The sequence below is a fragment of the Pleuronectes platessa genome, chromosome 9, assembly GCF_947347685.1.
Source record: "Pleuronectes platessa chromosome 9, fPlePla1.1, whole genome shotgun sequence".
Lineage (NCBI taxonomy): Eukaryota > Metazoa > Chordata > Actinopteri > Pleuronectiformes > Pleuronectidae > Pleuronectes > Pleuronectes platessa.
Genome location: NC_070634.1, coordinates 24596854 through 24620722, shown reverse-complemented (window position 1 = coordinate 24620722; position 23869 = coordinate 24596854). Strand labels below are relative to the sequence as shown.

General features: G+C 42.7%; 1 protein-coding gene across 2 annotated transcripts; it reads right to left on the bottom strand.

Moving 5' to 3' along the window:
• Positions 1–112: 112 nt before the first annotated feature.
• On the bottom strand, positions 113–21749 carry LOC128447885 (phosphatidylinositol 4,5-bisphosphate 3-kinase catalytic subunit alpha isoform). 2 transcript variants are annotated; one of them, XM_053430281.1, is made up of 27 exons: positions 21618–21749; positions 21099–21167; positions 16170–16274; positions 15850–16018; positions 15365–15491; positions 14980–15189; positions 14469–14563; positions 14191–14346; positions 13276–13521; positions 12769–12854; positions 12098–12203; positions 10436–10588; positions 9957–10091; positions 9151–9275; positions 8894–8975; positions 8551–8715; positions 8232–8335; positions 7933–8104; positions 7733–7839; positions 7495–7616; positions 7121–7199; positions 6837–7007; positions 6511–6628; positions 5794–5945; positions 5329–5491; positions 5085–5238; positions 113–4991 (listed from the first exon to the last, which is right to left on the bottom strand). In XM_053430281.1, exons 3-26 carry the CDS (start codon positions 16223–16225, stop codon positions 5131–5133), a joined length of 3207 nt encoding a protein of 1068 aa, XP_053286256.1. In that variant the 5' UTR covers positions 16226–16274; positions 21099–21167; positions 21618–21749; the 3' UTR covers positions 113–4991; positions 5085–5130. The 2 variants fall into 2 exon arrangements, with proteins under 2 accessions (XP_053286256.1, XP_053286255.1); XM_053430280.1 differs by having other exon boundaries at positions 113–5238.
• Positions 21750–23869: the final 2120 nt, after the last annotated feature.

Here is a 23869-nt window from a genome sequence, read left to right as displayed (position 1 = left end):
AGAATCTTCTTCCATCTTACTCTCAATTAAACCGTGCATGTTTCAGTCAGGTGAAACCTGTATGAAGACGCCTGCTGTAGAGTCAAACTGTGCACGAGCAAACACGGCCGGGTGAATGTTTAACAAATTTATTTGTACATCTTCACAGAACAATCAGATGAGCAGCCAGTCAGTCAGTCAGGGTACAAACCTTTACTCTGTGACCAGGGAGCCAAACTGAAACACAATCATATGCACGTATAAATAAAAAACGCAGGTTATCGTGAGAATGAATTTGTCCTAGAAACTGTTCCTACAGGGAGCAAACTTAAGGCATTAATTCATAAACATCTGTATGGCTGCATAGCAGACTAAAGTAAAAAAAAACAAGTATAGCAGGAGGAAGAATATTCATCTTTACCCAATCTCATGCAGGTATAGGCAGTGAGAAACAATACATTGGCCCGTTACATTCATTCATAGTATAGGTTAAGGTCTGACAGCATGGTATGGAAATACACTGTGTTAGTTTATAGTGCTGCGGACAGAGATGGACATGAAGCCACAGAACATTCAGTCAATGCTCCTCGTTCAAAGTGAGAATCTGGGACGATCGAGATGAAGACTCGTCAGTAATTTGGAGGATTTGTCGTATTGGTTCTTAGGTAGTTTTTTTTTGTTGCCGGAGTTTTAAACCCTCAAGGTTAAATCTGTTTAAAGCCCATTCAAGGCTGGTTAAGAACAAAATAAGTAACTGTTAGTTTTGATAACTTCCTGAAACGCTTCTACAGTAAAAACCCACAAAAGGATACGCCGTCGTATACACTAAATGTTAGGCCACTTATTCATACAAAGTAAGGTGAACACAAATTCATCAGAAACAGACACATCCAGGAATAAAGACTCGTCTGACATTCATTAAAAACAACAGAGGTAATATTTACCAGATTAAATTGCACTTTTCTCTCTGTGTGTTGTGTTAATGTTTCTTTTTCAATCATATCATCATGTCGATCCACGGACTCAAAGGTCAGACGATGTGATTGTACTCGCAGAGACAAAGTGAGTGTTGTCCTCCTCTCTCTGTTAATAGTCTGTCAATGAGCATCACTGTGTGAAGCTCACACTGCTGCAGACTGTTGTTAAAGTGACCCTGTGACCAATTGAGCAGGTTTGTTAATATGACCAGTGTTTTCATTGTGGGAACATCAGAGTTAAATCTAGTCCTGAAGAAACCCTGAACCAATTCAGCTCCCAGTCTGCGACCCGGAGAACTTTTAATCAAACAAACATCCTCTGAAAAGTTGTGCCACATCGCTTCAGTGCTCATTCACATGATTCTGAGGCTGAAGATCTGAGATCAGATTCATCACGGCTCCTACTTCAACCTCAGTCCTTCACTCGTTCAAGAAGGAGCTGCTATTTGACTCCTGAATTTCACGACTGTGGCACCAATGACATCCACGACCAGTATCAAACAAACAACCAGTACACAAACGCTTCAACGTTCTCACGTACATCACACAACACACACTCTCACAGGGTAGACACCGCACCTCAACTCTAAACCAACACAGCTGCGGATCTGATTCATGACATTTCAAGTAAAACATTTACAATTGAAGTATGAAAACAGAAAAACTAAAAAAAAACGTTTCCCTTCTTTTGTGTTTGTTCCTGAAGCGTTTCTGTGGCACATAAATAAAAACATTTAGAGACACAATCACTGCAACAGTTCAGTGTCATCACACACATGGACACAGACACACACTAATACACACATTTTCACTGGGACCTGCCAATGAAGCTCTGCAACCTGTACAGACGGGTAATTGATGCACACACACACACACACACACACACACACACACACACACACACACACACACACACACACACACACACTCATACTAACCAATTAGAGGATATATGGCAAAAGAGAATAATTCTAACACCACAGGTTTGTCACATAGACTGTTCCTAAAGATGGACGACATGACAGCTCCACAAAAATGAACCCAAATTATCTCAATCGCCTCCTGGTGGCTGGCTGCAGTACAGCTCACACCCCCCACCTCTTCAATGCAAGCACATGTTGACGACAAGTCAAAATACACAGCAAAATTAATATTGTTTCTAAGATGGTGTCTGTCGTTTGATGTAGCTCGTATAACTTTGATGTTTTGCTTGTTATGTTTGGATTTAAGAGTGAAACATCATGATTGACATGGACAGAGACTGACTCACGATTGGTTGAGCTCTTGATTCGGGGGGGGGGGGGGGGGACCTCTCTGCCGCAGCTGCCGTTCACATTCGGGACAATTCAGGACAGTGGGAGGAAGTGGAGCTGCGTCGTCCATCTCTATAAACCCTCTAGGGTTTGTCCCACGTTAAGCCTCCTATAGAAAATGACTGTAACTGCACATACACACTTCTGAATGGTCACCCTACATGGTGGATACACTGCCTGGAGACATGCACACTAGGCCACCGTCACTCTCACAGACTCCTTCAAAACAAACAGGCATTGAGAATTTTTTTTTTTTAAGTGCATACACCAACCTCCCATTTCTTAAAAAGATAGTATCTAACTGATATGACTTTACTGCAGGATGCAAGTCCAGCATTGACTTCCACAGGCCTCACGTTCTCAGACCTGGTTTGGCACGTTAGAGTAAAAATGGCAAATGAACGGCGTAGCAACCACAGACCACGCTCAGTGGCACTGCATCTGACTCGAGGAAGAGAACGTGGCCGAGGAGAAATCATAGAAGTGCACGTCAGGTCTGTGTTAGTGGTTAAATACATTCTAGCCATTAAATCTGCAGAAATACGACGTCACACACACACACATCACAACAGACCACGACTTTGGCTTTTCAATACAATCAACAGTTTCCTTTCCACTGACAAGAGCTTCATAATATAGGGTTGATTTAGCCATGCACACACACACCCACGTGTCCTAGATACAGGGTGAGGGCGTCGGGGGCTTGTGAGGATCTTCTCTCCCTCCTGAGGAAACCACACAGCTTTCAACAGGTTCTCAACACAGAAACTGTCTGTGCACCTTTTTTTTTAAATCATCTCAAATCATCTCCAGAGAGCAGCCAGCTACAGTCTGCTTTTAAAACAGAGACATACAAATTCAATTCAATTAAAACTCTGTGTTAATTGTGTTATCTCTTATTTTTTTTACATTAAAATACTTTCTCAGTTGTCTTGCTGTACAACATTGTGATATAAAGTCAGGGGCATGTACACACATTCATTTAATGAAATGTGACTGAACTCTGCTCAACTCTGCCTCCATGTGTTTATGGATTTTCAGTTGGCAAGACTTTGTTTACATTACCAGAATGTAGCTGGAACCAAATTCATTGAAGGGAGGAGGGGGGGGGTAGATCAACAGTCCTGTGTCGCTCTTCAAATTCATTCAAAACCTTTTCCCCACATGCTGCTTCACAGACACTCTAATGACAGTTTCACTGTGACTTCAACACTTTCAAAAACCCACATGATCAAATGTTACTGTCTGAAACAAATATATAAAAAGAGCATTGGCTTTCACAGTATCTGTCGAGAGGAGGCGGGGCTCAAATACAACCAGGGCTTCAGGCTCAGAGGAACGTTGTCCATTGACAAGTTCAAATGCACTTTGTTCACGAGTCAACATTTCAAAGAAATTCTAATGGGGGACGGGATGAAGCTCATCCACCTGACACAGTTAGAAATACAGTACAAATAAAACCCCAGTGAAGGTCAAATCTAGCATTTTCCTACAAACTGCCATGCTTCATGTTAATAGTGCTGCTGCTGTTTGCTGCCTACAACTTGCTCAGGCAGAGATTGTAGGAGATTAACGATATGTGCAGTGTCGTAGAATGTTGTGCAGTGACGCCAAGGCATTTTATCAACAGGAAGACGTGACCCTGGGCCCCTGCTCGCTGACATTCAAACAGCCAGAGGCGTACAAAACCGGTCCCATTATCCCAAAAAATGGGAGAGTGGCACTTTAGCTCTTCTCGTTTCGCATTCCAATACAAATTCATGTTTATATTTCATAACGGGGCTGCAAACGAGCCACAATGACACTGATTGGGCTTCTGTCACAGTGAAATGAGATGAACTTGAAAGTGACTGAACCAAAAAGAGAAGATTAGAAGTCTTCGTTTACGAATGAGTTGAGAAAACCGGGGGGGGGGGGCCGTTGCAGCTGCAGGAGCCAGAGGAAGCTGTAAACAGGTCAAGGGAAATAAAAAGAAAACTCCTAATACATTTACACAAACAATGATGTGTGGAGAGTGGATTCAGGGATTTTCCTGTGTAGAAACTGAAAGATACTAGATACATAAATAAATGTAAAAAGGTCATAATAAATCGGTATATTACTCTGATAGTTCTAAGTGCTGTTTTTTGATGGAGAGGCATCATCACCCTGAAGTTTATGCAGGAGTTTAAAAGCGAATTTTCCCATGAGTGGAGTGCTGCTTCTTGGATGGGAGACTGCAGAGCTGTGCACGACACACACACTCTGCTGCAGGGCAGTTTCTGAGCTCTGAAGATTCCTCAGAGGGGGCGAAGATGGTGGAAGACTGTGAAGTGGGACTCTTGCACGGGTAATCCTGCACGTGTCAGATCATTTAAACTGTAGTTCCTTGTGCCCACTGCCTCCTCAGCAATACTAAGATTTAAAAGGGTTTCCAAAGCACCGCCCTTCTACGGTGGAGCCACAGTGCAGCGTCAAAAGTGCAGCAGGTGGCTACATTTATAATTCAGCACAAACGTCGTCTTTATGCTGTTTTGTCCAATTTGTGTTTCCCCCAGCAGAAGCTGAGTAAGAGGTAACGTTTCCTTAGAACCCAAGTCTGATCGTGTTGGGCAAGAAAACAAAGGAAGCCTAGTAGCCATTGGCACAAGCATCAGCCAGGACGGCCATATCTTCACCAGGGCAGGAAGGAAACTCGCTTCCAGGGAGAGCATCGTCACATGATCATGCCAAGAAAGAAACCCTGTTAAAATATGAACCGAAATGGAACTTTCCTCGACAGTGAGCTGTTGGTAATGTGCACTGTAACAGAACTGAAGCTCCTTGAAGGACTCACGCTGACAGAAGTCAATTCTCCATTGAGGGATGTGAAGCACAGGAGATCAGTTGAGTGCATGCTGTCTAATTGTGTGGAATATCCAGTCCATCTTAGTGGTCCACCCTCCGTGGTGAGCATCATTCATCTGTTTCATAAAGTAGTCCAAGGCCTCCTGTACACAACATGAGAAGAAGGTAGGTGAAATTAATTTGGCTTCAGAAAGACAATTTAAAGACAATATAAAGATGAGAAGCCTACACACCTGCTCACTCTTCTCCAGAGCCAGAGTCTTTCTGATGTAGGCGATGTCGTCAAATGACTGCAGCTCAGGCATGCCAGAGCCCAGCATCATGGAGAACAGGTTGATGAAGAGGTTAGCGTGCTGCCGGATGGCCAGGTAGGCTTTATAACACATCTCCTGGAACCTAGAGGCACAGAGGAGGGGAAATGTGAGGAAGACAAAGCAGTTAGCAAACGTTTTTATTTCCAGACTAGCTTAAATGATGTCATGTGACAATTGCAGCTTGTATGTTACAAATTTTGCTTGCACGACAGGAAGGATTGTCGGTCGGTTCCTGTTTTTCACGTAAGCACTGACGCAAAAGGGTTCCACAGAATTATGACAGAGATTATTGACGCTGAGTCATCCGTTGAGAAAACATTCATATTCTCTGATTTCCTATCATTTACATCTGGTTCATGAAAGGAAAACTTGAGTCGTTCTAACCTCTCAAACTCTTTGGTCTTCGTGCACTCCTGGGATCCCTTGGTGATGACGATGAGAAAGTCCTGAGTCAGAACGAAGGGCACTCGCTCTCTCTTGTAGCCAAATTTCTTCTTCTTATGATCCAAGAAATGACCAAAATCTATATGAAACAGCTGAAAGAGAGTAGAATATAGTAATGAATACAGAAAGACAATAATCAGTGATAGGTAAATTCATATTAAGAGGAAAACACAACGCACTGGCACTTATCATCAACAACAAACAGCACAGGACAAAAGAAAAAACGAATAATCTAAACATAAACCAGACAAAGAAGCTTCCTATATTATGTTCATTACATTTTAAAAAGTTCAAAGATCATTGTGGATCATATTTTAAAATAATTATTAAAAACTATATTAAAACTTTACTTTGCTGTTGTTGTCTGTGTTATCTCGCTCTTCTATACTCTGAACTACATGTGTCACAATAAAATAACCACACTACTGACAGATTTTACTTTATGAGTCCTATGACAATATCAACTGACTGAAACTGAAACACAAAAAAAGACAAAGAAGGCAGGAATACTTCCTTGATATTCAAAAACAGATTTTACACAAGGAAGGAGCAGAGTTATAGGCACATAACATGGAGGTGCCAGGCTAAAGGAAAACGGAATCAATGAAAGGGGTATTTGTGTGTACTTGATGTGGTGTGTGTGTGTGTGTGTGTTACCTGTCCATCATCTTTGACCATAATGTTGCTGTTGTGCCTGTCTCCTATCCCAAGGATAAATGTAGCCACGCAGTAGCCTGCACAGGACCTTGTAAACAGATCCACAGCCAAGTCATACCTACACACACACACACACACACACACACACACACACACACACACACAATCAAAATAAGTGCAGGGTTTAGTAAATTATCTGTAAATCTAATGATCCATGAATTCCACTTTTAGACATTCTGCAGACACTTTATTCTAATTAACGGCTTCATTCTATCTAATGATGCAGAGATGATGTGAAAATGATATCAGGAGAAAAGGAGCCTCACATTTCGCCCTTGTTCTTGTCCTTGAGCCACTGATGCAGAGTGTTGGAGTTGAACTGCAGGGCTCCCTTCAAGCCTCCTTTACACTGGATCTGCATGATGGTGTGGGAGCTCCGCACCACCTCGATGAGACCCACACAGTCTCCCAGTGACAGACAGCCATAGGGGAGCATCCTACAAACAGACACACATAGCATCTATCTTAGCACTGTGCGCTGGTGAAGGAGAGTAGAAAGAAACTGAGGCAGAAAGGTAGAGAAGTCAAATAAAGACTGAGAGGATAGTACCTTAGGTCCAGTCCCTGATTCTGCCAAATGTTCTCCATGATTTTAATAATCTGCAACGTCAGCATATCCTGTCGCAAGTCTGCAACACAAACATAGTTACAATTCTAATTATTATTATTAAATATTATTATTAGACACACACACACACACACACACACACACACACAAATGCAAGGATGAGTTAGACTGATCATATAATAAAACATCCCTGTGTATGTGTGCTATATAAATACACTTCCCTTACCTTGTTTTCTTATTACAGACTTTGTATTTGTGTGAGTGTGTGTGTGAGTGTGTGTGTGTGCGTGTGTGTGTGTGTGCATGTGTGTGCATGTGTGTGTGTGTGTGTGTGTGTGTGTGTGTGTGTGTTTTACCATCTCCATTTTTGAAGATGATCTCATTGTTCTGAAAGAGGAGCTCGGACATGATGTCAGGATTCTCCCAGTTCAGCCACAATGGCCTCTTTGCTGATGACATTATCCTGCATTCATCTAACCTGTGGACAAAGTAAATCAAGTTATACAACACTGTCAATTTTTCACAACTGTCAAACACAAGTACACACCACTGCACAAACATGTTCACAAAAACTCTTCCACTATTGTGTCTGACCTCAGGTTTCCCAGTTGGTGCGCAGGGTTTAGAGGAGAGGTGTAGTTCTGGAGCGCGTCCATGTAGTCCGGCCTCTTCATCTGGTCCACAAGAAACCGCATCTGGACCTACACAGGAGAACAGAACAAAGATGTGTATTTGTACACACACACCCAAATACACACGCATCAACAAAGAAATCGTCTAAAAATGAAAAGTACCTTCTGCGTCTCATCCTTCTTCTCCTGTTTGAGGATGTCGGTGAGGTTAATGAGCTTCTCCATGGCCTCCACCTGACGGCTCAGGTGTTTGAGGTACATGCCACAGGCCCGGCAGTAAGCCTCTAACAGCAGCCCGAACCGCTGGCTCACGGTTTTATTGTGCATTTCCGACCTGTGAAGACGACACAAAAAACCAGTGAGGGGAATGGCGGCAGGATCACTTTCTAGTTCTGTCAAAACAGCATTGTATATAAAACAGATTGTATTAGGATAAAAAAGGAATCTGGACGGTGACTCACTTGAGATGCCAGAAGAAGAAATGTCCAATCCTTTGATTGGTCAGGGCCTTTTTGAGGAGGAAGCGGGCCAGAGGATTCTCGAGGTATTGCTCATATTTTAATACCTAGAAGAGGAGGTGAGAGAGGATGGGAAGAACAAGGGGTGATGCAAAGGTGAGATTCAGATGAGTCACTTCACAGAACACGAATATCTCCACCACATCCACGGGACAAACAGAAGCTGCTGGAGAAACACACTCCACAGCCTGTTAGATTCTGAAAGTGTTCTCCTCTTATCCGTTCCTTGACATCAATAGCCCCGGCTCTCTGTTGGACCCACCTGTACAAGCTGGATCAAGTACTGAGACAGTTTGTCATCGCTCAGGTATTTGTCCAGGCAGCGAACAGCAAAGTGTCGGACCATGGGGTCTGGATAGTTGCAGTCCAGCAGCTCCATGGTCTGTTCAGGACGGATGGATGGCCACTCCTTCAACAGACAGTACATCTGGGGAATATGCAAACCGAGAAATATGAATTAATGCTCATATATAAAAGGCAAGGAAACAAAGCACAGACCATTTCATGTTATTTTTTGATTGTGCAAGCGACAGCTAAGAAGCTAAAATAACGGTGAATGGTTAAAAATCCCAAGAAAACAATCACATGAATTACCAGAGCCTTACCTGTGCTACTTCATCCCTGGAGTTCCATTTGACAGCGAGGAGGATCTTGGGAAGGATCTCAGGGATGTTCATGCAGTAGTGCCTAGTACAGAAAACCAGCAGGGACAGTTAGTGTGTGTTGCATCAGTGACCTGCGTACAAGGATAAACGCTAAGGGCGGTGGAAAATGAACAAATTTAAATGTCTCAGCTGTTAACACACACGATTAAAGATTTCATAGACAGTTTACAGCTCTTTAAATGTTGCTGGGAGGTAACCTGTGTCTCCAGAGGAAGTCTTTCTCCTGCTCAGTGATTTCTGACAGAGGGTCTCTGTTGCTCAGCTGCCTCAGCTGCTCCGTGTCACTGTCTGTCAGGGCGTGATCCCTGGCCACACGATTATTCTGAAACACAACAGAAGGAGAACAACACATTATTTTATCATTATGCCAAAAAGCACCTTTTACCTTATCTTACTTGTATTTATGCCTTTTAACCTCTTATCTATGTTTAAATGTGTCTGCAGAATAATTTGTATCCTACTTCTGAATCATTGATATCACTACAGACGTTTTTTTTAGAAGAAATACTGTCTATTTTCAACACTCACAACAGATCCAATAACACCTACCAGTAATTACATGTGGTGTCATACACAACACACATATCTGTTCCAATTACCCACACAACACTATCACAGCTAACTTGGCAGATTGTCACACCACATGTCGTGACTATACAGCTTCAACTCACACGAGGGCCTAATTAACCATCATCAAAATATCTCATGACACAACAGAAGACTTATGAAAGATGAATCACCGTCATTAATAATTAACCTGGTCTTAGTGGTGGACACTATATAAAAACAAGTGCCTGTTTGAGATCTGTTACTTGATAAATGAACTCTCATGAAACCGTACACCTTCAAACAGCAGGGGGAAACACAGGGCTCTGACTCCCCTGTTATACAGATGAGGTGTTTTTATTTAAACACATGCTCAAGTACATTTTTAACTCTTAATATTGTGTTGATACACCTCTCCAAACTACAAGTTATGGGGTGTAAAGGAGGTTATAATTACCTGTCCAGAGAGGTTGTAGTTAAATCCCAGCTCCCTGGAGATGGTCCAGTTTGCGTGATCCTCTACTGCGTTCATATCTGGGTATTTGACTGGACTACTGAAGTGGTCAAACTCCAGCTCTAAACATGGCGTTTCCTGGACGGCAGAGATTAAAAGTTATTATTTTGTTGTGTAAATTATGGTATCTCATAAAACAGTCAAATTCATGGAAACAGGGAAGCCTGTTAAAAGTTGAATGCCTTGTTCATGCAGCGCAATTTTCAGCCCGATTTACCATTCGCCCAAAAAAGACCCACATCAGGGTAAAATCGGCATTTCATTGGCAGCCACAAATCATTATGCGTGAACTCTGATTTCAAACTGTTGAAATATCGAGACAAATCAGCCACAACTACAGCCGTGTAGTCTGAACGCGAACATTAAGAGATCCAGGGCATGAAAACATTAACTTTTCATGTACATTTGCTGAAATGTAATACCTTGTTGGGGTTCGATCCAGTGACTCCGATGGGGTTGAGGAGGTCTTCAAGGCCATGAGGGACAGGCCAGAGGTTCAGAGCCATTTTGTTGGCCACCAGAGTATGAGTGTAGTCAAACAAGTTGACATTTCCCCACGCTAATGGACAATGCTCCTGAAGAGAGACAGAGAGAGATGTAGAGTAAGAGACGAATAGACTGTCAGATTATTACGGTAATTAGTTTCAATGTGAGAATCTCATGGGGGAAACAAAACAGACAAAAGCGCTGATGAATAACTGTGAAGTATGAAGAGATCTCATTTGAGTTTCTTTATTCTAATGCACTGACTCAGAAAAGTCTTTATCAATTAAAACAGGACAATACAGAAAAAATGAAAAAGCCACAGTTTTTTCTTGTGAATGCTTCTGACCTGGACAATCTCCAACATCAATATTCTCATTTTTATCTGCCTGTGCTGTTTCTGCAGGATATCAAACCATTCCAACTGTACTGCTCTGAACTAAACTCTATCAGCCTTCACAAACAGTGGGGGAGTGTTTAGCCTAACATCTTGATCTTCAGCCTGAGTCTTCAACAAGTGGCATCAATGGAACAAGGTGACGAAGTGCAGCATAGTAAGCTGGACAGAGTTACATGCAGGCAGCCAGTCAAAATGCACCTATTTATAGTAAGTGCTGGAACAAAAGACGGCTGCAGAGAAGTGTTTATCTTTAATTCAGGTTGCGCACGAAGGAGCGGCCGCTAACCCGACCTCAACCTATCGTGGCGCAGCAGGGGACTGGCCTCAGCCCAGGTGTCTGTTACAATATCCATGTCTGGCATTCATTGATACACTCACACAAAGACAGACACACACCTTTCCAACAGCTTTTCCACTAGATAGAGACGGGAGAAAAAAATCGATGGCAGTGGGTGTCTGTTACAAGTATCAGGCCAACATTTTTACACTACATGGTTTCTAAACTCTAGAGTAAAATGTGCAGACACCCGTTCTGTTCACCGTCAGTTTGAGTAGGTGTCTAGAATATATGAGTATTATGCTAATGATTAGTGCACAGCACAAATCATTTTTTATATCAAAAAGGTAAAATCATTCATAAGTTTTAAGGTCAATGTAGTAGTTTGTTAACTTCACAGCCCAAAGTTTGAGATTAAAACAATTAGCTCCTTTCACGGCATGTCCTCAATGTGGGTAACAGAAGGGAGACATAATCCAACATGAATGGAAATCTGATGATTGTGTTTCTGGGGAGGTTCAATGCCAGCTGAGCACCCATGGCTGATTAGTAATTAAACAGAGCCACAGACGATACCACAGCTCTCATTCACCTTGGACACATACACTCAGACAGCCTGACACACAGAGAAGGGTCGGACCATGGGCCTGTGCCAACACCAGCATATGCTTACACGCACGAGGCACCTATAGATATAAGTCCCTCCAAGACGGGTTAGCGTGACATTGTTGTGACACATGGAGCTCATCTTCCTTCTGCTATATATTTAGGTCGGAACAACTGTGGTGCCATATTGTATTTGTTTGATGCGATATACGTTTCCCTCCTTTAATGTTAAAATGTACATTAAACCAGTCAAACTCCATCAACTCAGAGCTGTGTGTTGCACTGTGGAGAGGTGGACCTCGCTGGCTCATATCCTACCTCCTTCGCTCCCTTTCGGCCCTTGACGGAGCAGATGGAGAGGCAGAGCCTGGCAGCGCGGGGGATGTCTGGGATGTACATGTCGTATGTGAGCCACTCGTTCCACCTGCAGAGTGAGAATGAGGGACATAGAAAGACAATTAACAAGACGTGAAAAAAAACATTACGAAAGAGTTATGCCGAGAAATTGTTCTGATGCTTCCTGACAGAAAACCTTGATCTGAGTTGATCCAGTGGAACAGAAAGACACTGAACACCACACTAGTTTCAACCTGAACACTGTTATCAGGTATTCGTGCAGACAGCATCTCTCTTAAATGAGGCTCAACAGAAATATAATACAGCAGTTTAGTGTTACTAGGAAGAACTAAACTGTTAACGTACCCCCCTGCCCCTGACTGCTTAAAGCTCATTCGCTTTGTGGATTGTCTAAATGAGTATTTAAGTGAAAGTGAATTAAAGAAGAATTTGTTTCAGTTATTGGATGCAGTAATTGATTTATCACATTTTGTTTTTAGCACAATTAAAAATGTCACTCTCTGATTTTATTAACATCTCTCACAACATATAGTTTAAACACGTTGCACCTATGTTCAATGGAGCTTGTTATTATGCTGATTGAGAGGATGAAGCGGGCTGAAGGAGTGGATAAGGTGGAGGTGGTGAATCACCTGGGGTTGGAGCAGGGAACTCTCTGTGTGTTGACGTTGTCACACATCTGTTCACCTCCATGGTAAATGCCTGTCCTGACATAAATCTACAAGAACAGACCAAAATCAGTATTTAAAGAAAGAAAGAAAGAAAGAAACACCTTAAATCTCTGGACCAAAATAAAGTACACGGTCATTACACTACATTCACAAATAAGATTCAAAAACTACAACAAAAATATTTCTCTCAGTAAGAGTCACATGTTTACATGAGACTCGGACAGTGACTGTTTGTTTGCACAGGATGTGATGGTGTTGGAGGTTGGGGACACGATCAAAACTGGAAAAACAAATGTTCCCTTTCTTATGTTGTTCAACTGTAAAAAATACAGTTAATACAAATTAACGTGAGCATTGCATTTCCTGAAGTGTTAGTGTAGATTAATGGAGGACTGTTAATAGGATTATTTAATGTGACTGATTAACACAAACAGTGGTTTATTCTCTCTCAGCGCTGGACATCCCTACCTTGTCTATGTCCCGGATGTTGACATTAACATATGTGGCACAGAGGATTCGTATTCTCAGCGTTCCGTTGATGGTCCACAGCGACTTGGCAGCCGCCTCGCCGTTCATATAGGAGGTTGCTGTGGAGATGCGTCGGGAGTAAGACGGCATGACGAAGTTGTCCGTTGGCAACTGGCTGTAGAGGCTGTCCTTTGCCATGAGCATCAGGTTCGGCAACCTGCCCAGCATGATGCAACTGCGGATATACTAGAGGAGGGGGGGGGGGAGAGAGAGAGAGAGAGGGAACGAGACAGAGGCGGATAGTTAGAAGGAAAGTCTACACAGAGCTGGTTAAGTTACACCGTGCGTAAGTGTGGCCCAGTGATGTCAGTTGGTCACTTTCCAGCAGCTGACTGGAGAGGGAACAATGACCGTCACTGTGCACTACCTCTACTTTGATCCTGGCACAGAGGGAATGGCCCCTGGCTCACAGCATGTGCTCACGACGCTGGGCATGAGGACATGGCTCCAGTGTCTTAACTGAGAGACGGTGGAGCCCTTTGGACACATCTGAGCTGGTATCTGGGTTCTTACATGATGTAAATGGCTGTAACGGCTGATCATTTATATCTTCTGCAGTTAGTGTGAACCAGTAAACGTTCACAGATTCTCAGACAGAAACGAGCTGAGCTTCCTTCATACTGTTCTCCAAACAACTCTACACCTAAATCATAAAGAAACTAGAATGTCACTGAGTAGAGCTCGTATCTGCACCAAGGCACAACAGGCATCTTAAATTCAATCGAGCTCACACTCACAGATATCAGCCCTCACAATATGTCTGATATGTCTGACTACTGAAAAGAGAAAACCCTTTCTTGCAATGTTTGTGTTGTCAATGTATATTCAAAGTCCAATGTGATGCGTGTCTCTTACCTTATACTGACTGATGGGATACTTCTCCAGAAGGTACTCATCACAGCCACACACCTTGAGGATGTATTTACCCTGGTATTCCTGAACACACATCTTTAACTGCTCCGGCGACAGCAGCATGCTGCGGGTCTTCTTACGAATAGCCTCTGCAATCACCTTAAGGACACAGACACAAAACGATGGTCAGGCAGCTTGCACCATGTTTAAAGGGGATTCTTCTATTTCTCAGTTCGAACATACAAATTGAACGTAGACAATACAAAGAATTCATGTCCCACCTGCTCAGGTACGCAGTCGTGGTTGATCTTCAGTGTGTACTTTTGTTTGTCATTGTTCGGCGAAACAATCACCCAGATCACAACAATAATCTGACCTAGAAAAAGAGAAGACAAAAAGACAATTGATAAATTATTTAGCAAAACTGAGATACAATAAGTCACCATTAATTATTCTGAGCAGAGAGGATATGTATTGAGTACTGTGATTCTTTTCTGTGCATTGTTTCAGAATAAAAGCATCACACAATGGAAATAATAATGAGCCCTTGAATCAATTAATTGATTGAAAAGCTCATTACTATAGTTCCTATACATTGGAAAGGTTGGCTAGTAGTGATTCAATATTTATGGAAAGCTGAAATGTTCACTTGTTGCTCTGTGTTTTCCTCCTTTCTAGGGTTAACTGACGACCAAAAATGCAAAGACTTTCTATTTCAAAATATTCCTATTTCTTTCTTTAAAAACATCCTATGATATTGGTCTCCCCATTGAAAAACACTCTTTCACCTACCTTTGTCCAGTTTGCTATAGATGTGCTTGGGAAGTTCCTGTGTGGATTCTATGTTGGGTGGGTAAACGTACAGTGCTCTGCTGTGAGGCCCACTGGCGTCTCGGAGCTCCACGGAGTCTTTACAAACATTCAGGATGTTTCTCCTGAAGTCCTGAACCTCAGGGTCTTTCACAAGGTCGAACTCGCACACAGGCATACCGATGGCAAAGCCTGACAGAGGAGAAGGCGGTTAGTGGGCTTTTGGTTCTTCATGAGAATTGTGGCTTGTGTTGTACGGGTGTGTTAGTGCAAGTCTAAAGTCAGCTAGATTGTGTTTTGATAATAAAACAAAGGGGAACCATGGCTACAACACAAACAGTGTGATGGGAGGAGAACAACATCTCACCGATCTCTCTGTTGAGGATCTTTTCCTCTCGGTTGCCAACTGGTTCAATGACCTTGAGGAAGGGCTGGAAGAGTCGGAGATCGCACAACCTCCGAGTCTCATCATAGAACTCCTCCCGCTCCGCTTCCTGCCGGCGGGGGGGCAAAGAATAAGCAGAAGCTGTGTTTAATATTCCACTTTCTGTTTCTCATGAAACGGTGAACGGACATGAAGAGCTGAGAATCTGCCTGCAGCCGCAGAATAGGTGATTTAGAGAAGTGGGAATTGTGTGTTTTCCCAGCACAAGAAGTAATTCTTAAGCTCTTCAATCAGAACAAAGAACAGACAGAGTTTCTCTGTGATTTCAACCACAGAGGAACATGTTGTATTCAAAGCTCAGTATATCTTTGTCTGAGGATGTGCCATCAAACTTTCAATAATACATTTCTATTACTTATAGATGCAAAGCTCTTCCCACCAAATATTGAAACTTGAAAACTTCATACCTGTGTAACACTGACAAAGATGTAGGATGTCTCTTCCTGTAGGAGATGGTGGAGGGGATATTTCCTGGCTTCCTTGAACAGCTCATGTTTGATGGTGATGAGCGTGGCCTCGCGGAGACACTCCAGAGTCAGGATCATCCCGTTGGGCAGCAGACAGTCCACCAGGATCCTGCAGACACGCCCACCATTATTCAAGTTTAATGATAAACATCAGTAGTAATTTCTTAATAGTGTATTACTGTTATTTTGATATTGGCAAATTAAAACTGTACGAATTTTGTGTATTTGTACACAATAACACAGTGAACAGTGTAACACACCTTGGAGGCATCAAGTGGATGCCCCATAGCTCCCCTGAGGACGGCCTGGGAGGCATCTTCTTCTCACTCCCAGCTCAGTCACACAGTTAAACTGCAGAGCAAACCCTAAAAGATAAAAAACATAATAAAGTAAGTTCTGTCCCTCACGACGTAAAACACAGACGGAGAGTTGTGTTATCTTCAAACCCCCAATTAGTGTATTCAAGAAATAGAGATTGCATGATGCTCAGAGTAAGAATGTTGCTAGAAACATAAATCAAAATCAGGATTAACCAACTGACACACAAATTACAAAAAAACGGATGAAGTGGAACACTGACTCAGTGGGGGTGACCACACGGACGTGCAAGGAATGTCTTGAACCTCAAAGTCCCATTAAAAACAATTAGGCTGCAGCAAATTCTACACACTCACAGTCCAGTTAATGTGTAATCTCTGAAAAATCTCTGAAAATGTAGAAAAATCTCATGGAAAATAGTTAAATTGTTTTTGCGTAATCCTGCTAAAAAACAAACACAAACAAACAGTCAGTAGTGAAAATGTAACCTCCTTGCCTGGGGAGAAAATACCAAGATGAGAGGAACCCTGTTTCTGTAGCACCAGCTCACAAACACAAAGATAAATACTTTCAATGAGAGATGTGAATGAGCCATTTATCCCTCTGATGCAGACTAATCCTTGTGTTTAGATCTTTATACCCAATCTGAGAAGTCAGTCTCGTGCTCAGTTGAGTTTCTTTTCTGAACACTACTTGGCTTGACACTTGACACTAAACACCAGGAGAAAAGAACTGCCACTGTGGCTCCTCAGCCAGGTCAAGTGCTTAACTGATAATCACCCTGAGATCAATTCCAACAGAGTAGCTTCATCACAGGTCCTTTAGCTCATCCTCTCACAATCCTATAGCTTTACTTTACCAAAAGGTTTTATGGTTAATTGTGATACCTCCACAATAAGCCAATCAGACCTGAGTTCAGCCCTGATGAGGTTAAGAGGCCTCGAGAGAGATTTTCCATTTCTCTGCATCCCGACACACATTTTTTTGTCACTAATGCAAAATGAATGAAAGTGGAATCAAATGGTAACTCGGTGCAGCTTTTTGGCAAAGAAAAGGAAGGTTAGAGATCACACAGCAGCCCATTCAGATGCAAAGGAAGAGGGTTTGAAAGGTGCCTCCTGACCTTTGTGGAGAAGTTGGATGTCACTTTGCAAACTGATATTGTGTCAGTGCAGCTGCTAAGCATGTAAAGAGTAATATGATTTCTATTGGCAAAGCGCTGGAATGCTCTCATCGGTATTCTGTGTAACACATGCCTAAAAAAAAGGGAGCTCAACTGGAGGAGCCATCGATTTTTAATGTATTAAAAGCAGGTTATAATAAAGTTTTATCAATGGAGGACAGACATTGATGTGGAGATGAATAAAAGTCTCGCTAAAGATTTGCTCCTTTTTGAAGAAGATGATACTACCAATGTGTTTTAACATTAATAGTAACAGATGGTTATTGAAAACAAATGTTTCATTTTGTGACGTTTTTTAACACAAATATAAAGCCAAATCAGGTCGATAGTGATACCTATCTTATGAAAACATTCAATCTGAGGTTATTTTGGTGTTTATGTTAAGTGTTGCACACCAAGTGAACCAAAATAAATCAAATGTTGAAGACACAATCAGCTAATTATTGTCAGTAATAGACCAATAAGGCTTTTTAAAGCTGATGTCAGACATCAACAGTAGAGATGTTCCTATACTATCAGAAATGCCTCAGATTCTGGCATCAGGTCGGCCATACACAAAGTTATGTGTAGATTGGAAGCCTTGTCTGTAAAGTATATTCACCTCACACACATAAAACCACAATCTTTTTACAGATGTGCTACGCTATCTATGGCAAGTACTGTTTTTAGAGCCCTGACTTCCGGTAGTGTAGCGTTGAAGCATTTTTAAAGCGATGACATCAGTGTTGCTAATTACAACACATATCTCATAGAGCATTTGAAGAACCATCACTTCCATACAGCGTTAGTAGCATTTCTTTCTTTTTTATCCACTAAAATAAGAGTAGACGCAAAGTCCAGGTGTTGAATCCAATGTCAGAAAGAATAAAAATAGAATCAGACCATCTCTGTACAACACTGTGTCTGTAGTTTCTCAAGTTAATTTAACCAAGGTGCAGCAGCTCGTTCCACTTTCTGTCATGAAGAGCTGGGGGATTAAAGGACATCAGGGGCCTCGATGACACAGGGATTTTGGCCCGACTGCACAGGTTCAACGCTGACTCACAAACACCAAAACACCACAGTGAGGCAACAGCAGATTGTAACATAATGATGGGAAAATATGCGTCTGTGTGGGCTTTCAGGAAATTACAACAGTACGCCTAGACTTATGCTTTAGAAGGCTTTACCGCTGCACACAATTCTGCAGAAAAACAGTCAAAATGAGAAGAGAAGACAGAGGAGTATCGCTTCCTCACATTCATCTTTCATTATTACCAGGTTTGACTGTATAAACTCAATTGGTAATATATACATCAGGACGATAAGAACCTTCTTACCGCCCTGATGCTGTGTTACAGTCCCAGTCAGTCACATTATACTGACAATAACACAGCTTTAACTAGATTTACTGCCTCACAGTTAGTATGTCCCTATTGACCAGTGAAGTTGGAGTTTACATCTATATCTGCCAGGCTCATACAATATTAAACAATATGTAGACAACTTTATTAAACCCACTAGGGTAAATAAGTTTGGTGCAGCTTGTTGCACACACACAAAAAACACAGTAAATGTTAAATATATATAAATGATACTTAATAAACAAAATACAAAGATCAGATGAGTTATTTACCAGTTTTATTCTATTCTCACCATTAATGGGAGTTGATCGTCATCAAAGCCTGAGAATTGTGTTTGCTGCACACATTGTGACACTCCCTAGAGGCAAATATTTGATTTCAGAGATAATGATATAAAAATAGAATTGATTTGACCTGACTTTGTTGAGCTTTGTCCTTCTTGTTCTGCAGTGTGACTTCTAGATTACTCAGAAAGTTTACCAACAACTGATTCTGATTAAAGTTGCAGTCATGATGGTATGACAGTGCTTTTAAAAAGGGATGTTGCCCAAAAAAGCTATGGATCTAAAGAGGGCTGATGCTTCACACACACACATATCTTCAGCCTTGCAGGAATGTAATATCTATACAGTTATGACAGTTTGAAGGTGGGACAGCAAGATTATTGTCACTATCTCAGTATCTGACCTTATATGAGATATGGACACAATCTTCTGTTCCTGAGTCACCGCTTTGAATTGTGGCCAGAAACGTGTTTTTGAAGTCAAAGTAAAAGTTCAACTTTGACCTTTTGGATACAAAATATCATGTTGTCATACTTTTTTACAATTTGTCATTTGTGTGACATTTTTACATACAGATTCTTTGAGTTATGCCCCCACAAAAAAAACGTGTTTGTGAGCTTGACCTTTGACTACCATGATCTACTCAGTTCATCTTTGAGCATGAGGGAACGTTTTCAACTTTCAAGAAATACCTCCAAAGTGTTCCTGAGGTATAATGTTGGGCTGGATAGACAGACATAATGCTTCTGTCCACATACTGCTCATATCAATCAATTAAGACCTCTCAAATATGTTTAGGTCATTGTATTACTATCAAGCAGATTTTTCAACTACGACAAAACAATACCTAAGATCTGTCAATTTATTGATCAAACTCCCACAAAACATTTCACCTCATTCAACAAAAACCAATTTGATCCTCCAGTTCTAACAACCAGGAATCTAAGCACCTGACGACTTTGCCTGTAGATCAATAAGAGTAATAAAGGTCTGGTGCAGGACCCTGGGGCATATATCTGACATGCTGCTGGTAGGTGTATATCTCCTAACTAACTTTGTTGGGCTTTCTTTCCAGCTTCCAGACCTCTGACTTGTTTGCAACATCTCAGGTTTTTTGTGATCACATCCATTTCCCGCAGATGATAATATAACAAATCCGCTTTAAGCTTTGTAGAAGTAAACAGGTATCCCCCCCCCCATTCCAGAACAAAAGTAATGTCGACTGAAAAACTGTGATAAAAATAACATTTCCAGACACGGCTGTTACAGGTTGTTGAAAATCAACTTGTAGATTTGACAGCTGATAAATCTCCCTACCTACGTCTGTGGTTAACAATGGAAACAAACAAGATGAAATGGCAGTTAGGTTAGTTAACTTGGAGGGTATCCCCCAGAGGGAGCCCTCACGAGCTGCAGGAAGCTGCAGAGGAAACGGACAATGCCTGGCCAAAGAACTCAGCTTCCCCTGCTGCCAAAACAATCCCAAACAGTTTGAGCATCCTGTGGCTGATTGGATTGAGGACGAGTTTGTGAAGTGCAAGTGAGGATATAGAAAAACCCACTGAAAAACTCACACCAATCCTCCAACTTAGGGAAACATGGTGTTATAGAACCGAGAAGAAAAACTGCGATTGTGAAACAGCAAACTTATTTCACGGACGAAGGGAAGTATTGAATATTATGTAGAAAAACAAGCAAAAGAACTGTCAGAACAAACCACCCATTGAGCTGTTGTGTGATCTGTGACCCTGATCAGGATGCAGCGAAGCACTTTAGGACAAAGGAGGAAGCTTCCTCACAACACAGGATGTGGGGAGTGGGAAAACACTGGCCTGGATACCAGCTTGCTTTGAATACTGAAACGCAATAGTTGTGCAGGGCTGTGCTGCAACTTCAGGTTGGCCAGCTCGACCGAGTACAATACAGTCAGTGGCATATTAATCTGTATTTATGAGCAGATTCTCTGTCAGGTACACAAACAAAAACTGCGTGTGATATGAATTGTGTTTGTGCGGGGCTCATTCAGACTGGGGGGGGGGGGGGGGGTGTATTGGAACATACCTCACAGAGGAGTCCTCTTATTCGGACGATGGGAGTCTTCCACTCTTCATCTTTCAATCCATCTTCACGCTGTCAAGGAAATATGAACAAGTGGGAGAGGAAATTAAAACACAAACAACACACAACACACACAAACACACAGTCTCAGACTCAGGTTGGCTAGCAGCAGGTTAGCTAACAGTGGGTGTTGTTTTTTTTTTTGGGGGGGGGGGGGTGACAGCTACATAACACTGTGAGCCCCCCCACCACCCACCCTGCCCTGTCATAATAAATACACATAATCATGTAATAATGACACAAAGTAGACAACACGTTAACAAGTCAAATATTATTATGACCACACACATCTATTTGGACTTGTGTCCCCCGGTTTGGTGATGGTTGATGTTAGCTGGTGAACAAGGGAGCTAGCTAACACCGAGCTAAAGCCGAGCCTGTCATCCGCTTCTCGGAGGATAAATAAAAAACATTCAACACAACACTCGTGTCTTCTGAGAGTCGCGAATATTCCTCATTTACCCGGGTAACCTGCCCTTCAGAGCGGCGGAGGGTGTGAGGATCCTCCCCCTTCTCCCAGCGTCTCCCAGTTAGCTGTAGCGTCTCCAGCCCCCTCCGGTGTCCGGGCTCCCAGCGGCCGGTCGGTGGCTCCCGGCGCCGGGCAGAGCAGGCTGGTTATCCGCCCCCCGTCAGCCTCGGTGGGGCCGTGACGTCCGTGAGTGCAGCCGCTTTTCCACGCTGACGACAGATCCCCTCTTGTGTGGGGGGGGGGGGGGTTTGTACGTGGACAGAGGAAGAAACGGAGGCGCGGTCCAGTGAGAACAGCTCCGACCTGAGGATGTTGTGTGCGGCTGTTGAGGGGCCGAGGAGCCGATGAGGAGCTGCCGAGGAGCCGCCGAGGATCCAATGACGAACCGCTGAGGATCCGATGAGGAGCCGCCGACAAGTGATGCGACAAAGCGGCCACAGTGCTGCTGTCTGAGCCACCCCCCCTCACCTTCCTCTGACACACACACACACACACACACACAGCCACACACACACACACACACACACGCACACACTCACACGCACATACGCACACTCATAGACATATACACACACATTAACACTTACACACCCAAACACATACACAAACACACACCCAAACACATACACAAACACACACACACACACACACACACACACACACACACACACACACACACACACAGACATACATATACACGTACACACGCACACACACACACATACACAAACATACACACAGACATACATACATATACACATACACACACACACAAACAACACATACATATATATACACATACACATATACACACACGCACACACACACACATTCAAACTTACCCAACCACAAACCTACACGTATACACCTACACACATACACACACACACATACACACACACGACACAAAACACACACATACACATATACCTACATACATATAAAAATTCACGTATACACAAACACAAAAATACATACACACACACACACACACTTGGGCCATTCATTGTGGACAGTAACCAAAACATTACCTCTAACCTTCACCTTCACCTAAACCTGATTCCGACCTTCAAACAGCCCTTTGAATATATGAGGATTAGCCAAAATGTCCTCACAATGATGGTATTGAGCCAAAATTGGCCCTAACAACTATAAATAGACAATCACACACACACTAAGCCTAGGATTTTGCATTGACTCCATTCATTGTGTACAGTAACCAAAACCTAACCACTAACTTAAAACACAACCAATCCATAACTAACCCTGACCTTAACCTAACCACAATACACATCTGAGCCCTCACCTCAACCACGACCTGAGAAATTCAGTTCTGTCCCAGTGATCCCATCAGTGTCTATAAAGCCCTGAGGTCCCCACAGAGGTGACAAACATTAACACACACACTTGTCTCTCAATAGTTGTGAGGACACTCATTGGCATAATTCATTTCCTGGTCCCTTACTCTAACCTTAAAGGGATAGTTCACCGAATACAGTGAAATTCAAGTAACTGGAGTTGTAAAAAAAAAAAACTTAGCAATACCTAGAATCTAAATGTCCTCTGATAGCTTCCTGCCTTGAGCGGCGTTCACGCACACACACACACCGCACAAGCTCACGCCTCCATGCTCATGTTTGAAGAGGTGGTCACCATTTACTTCAGTTGTATTGGATTTGGCTGCAGTGCTGTTTACCCCTGAGACTCCAAAAGTGTTTCTGTGCACACTTCATCAGATCCCCCCATCGGCAAAGTGTTCAGGGTGAATTTCTATCTGAATAGAGTCAGTGAAGTGAAATAGAGTTAGGGATAGTGAAGTTGTAAATAAGAGGACGAGAAACTGGAAGAGACTCAACACCAGGATGGACAATCCATCGCCACTTGCATTTCGGCAGTGTAAATGTCTCGAGCCCGGTGTGTCAGCTATGTGCGTACCTATAGGCATAGCTTGGACACAGAAGCATGAACTGGTCAATCAGCCATTCTCAGGGGGGCCCCAGCTTGGGGCCCCCCGCCATCGCATCCCTTGCTCACCCTGTTGCCCTGTTGCCCCTCCCTGTTGCAACGCCCCTGTAGTAGCCTATACTCCCAAAACCTGATCACAACCTTTCTTGCTCTCACATACTTTATGTCTCAGGTTGTTTGATTCCCCGTCTTTAATCCTGTCTTGCAGCCTACTGGTGTTACTGGCTCAGATCACATGAACTCTTCCAGTACAAAGCCTCACCGGTGGTTCACCCTGCAG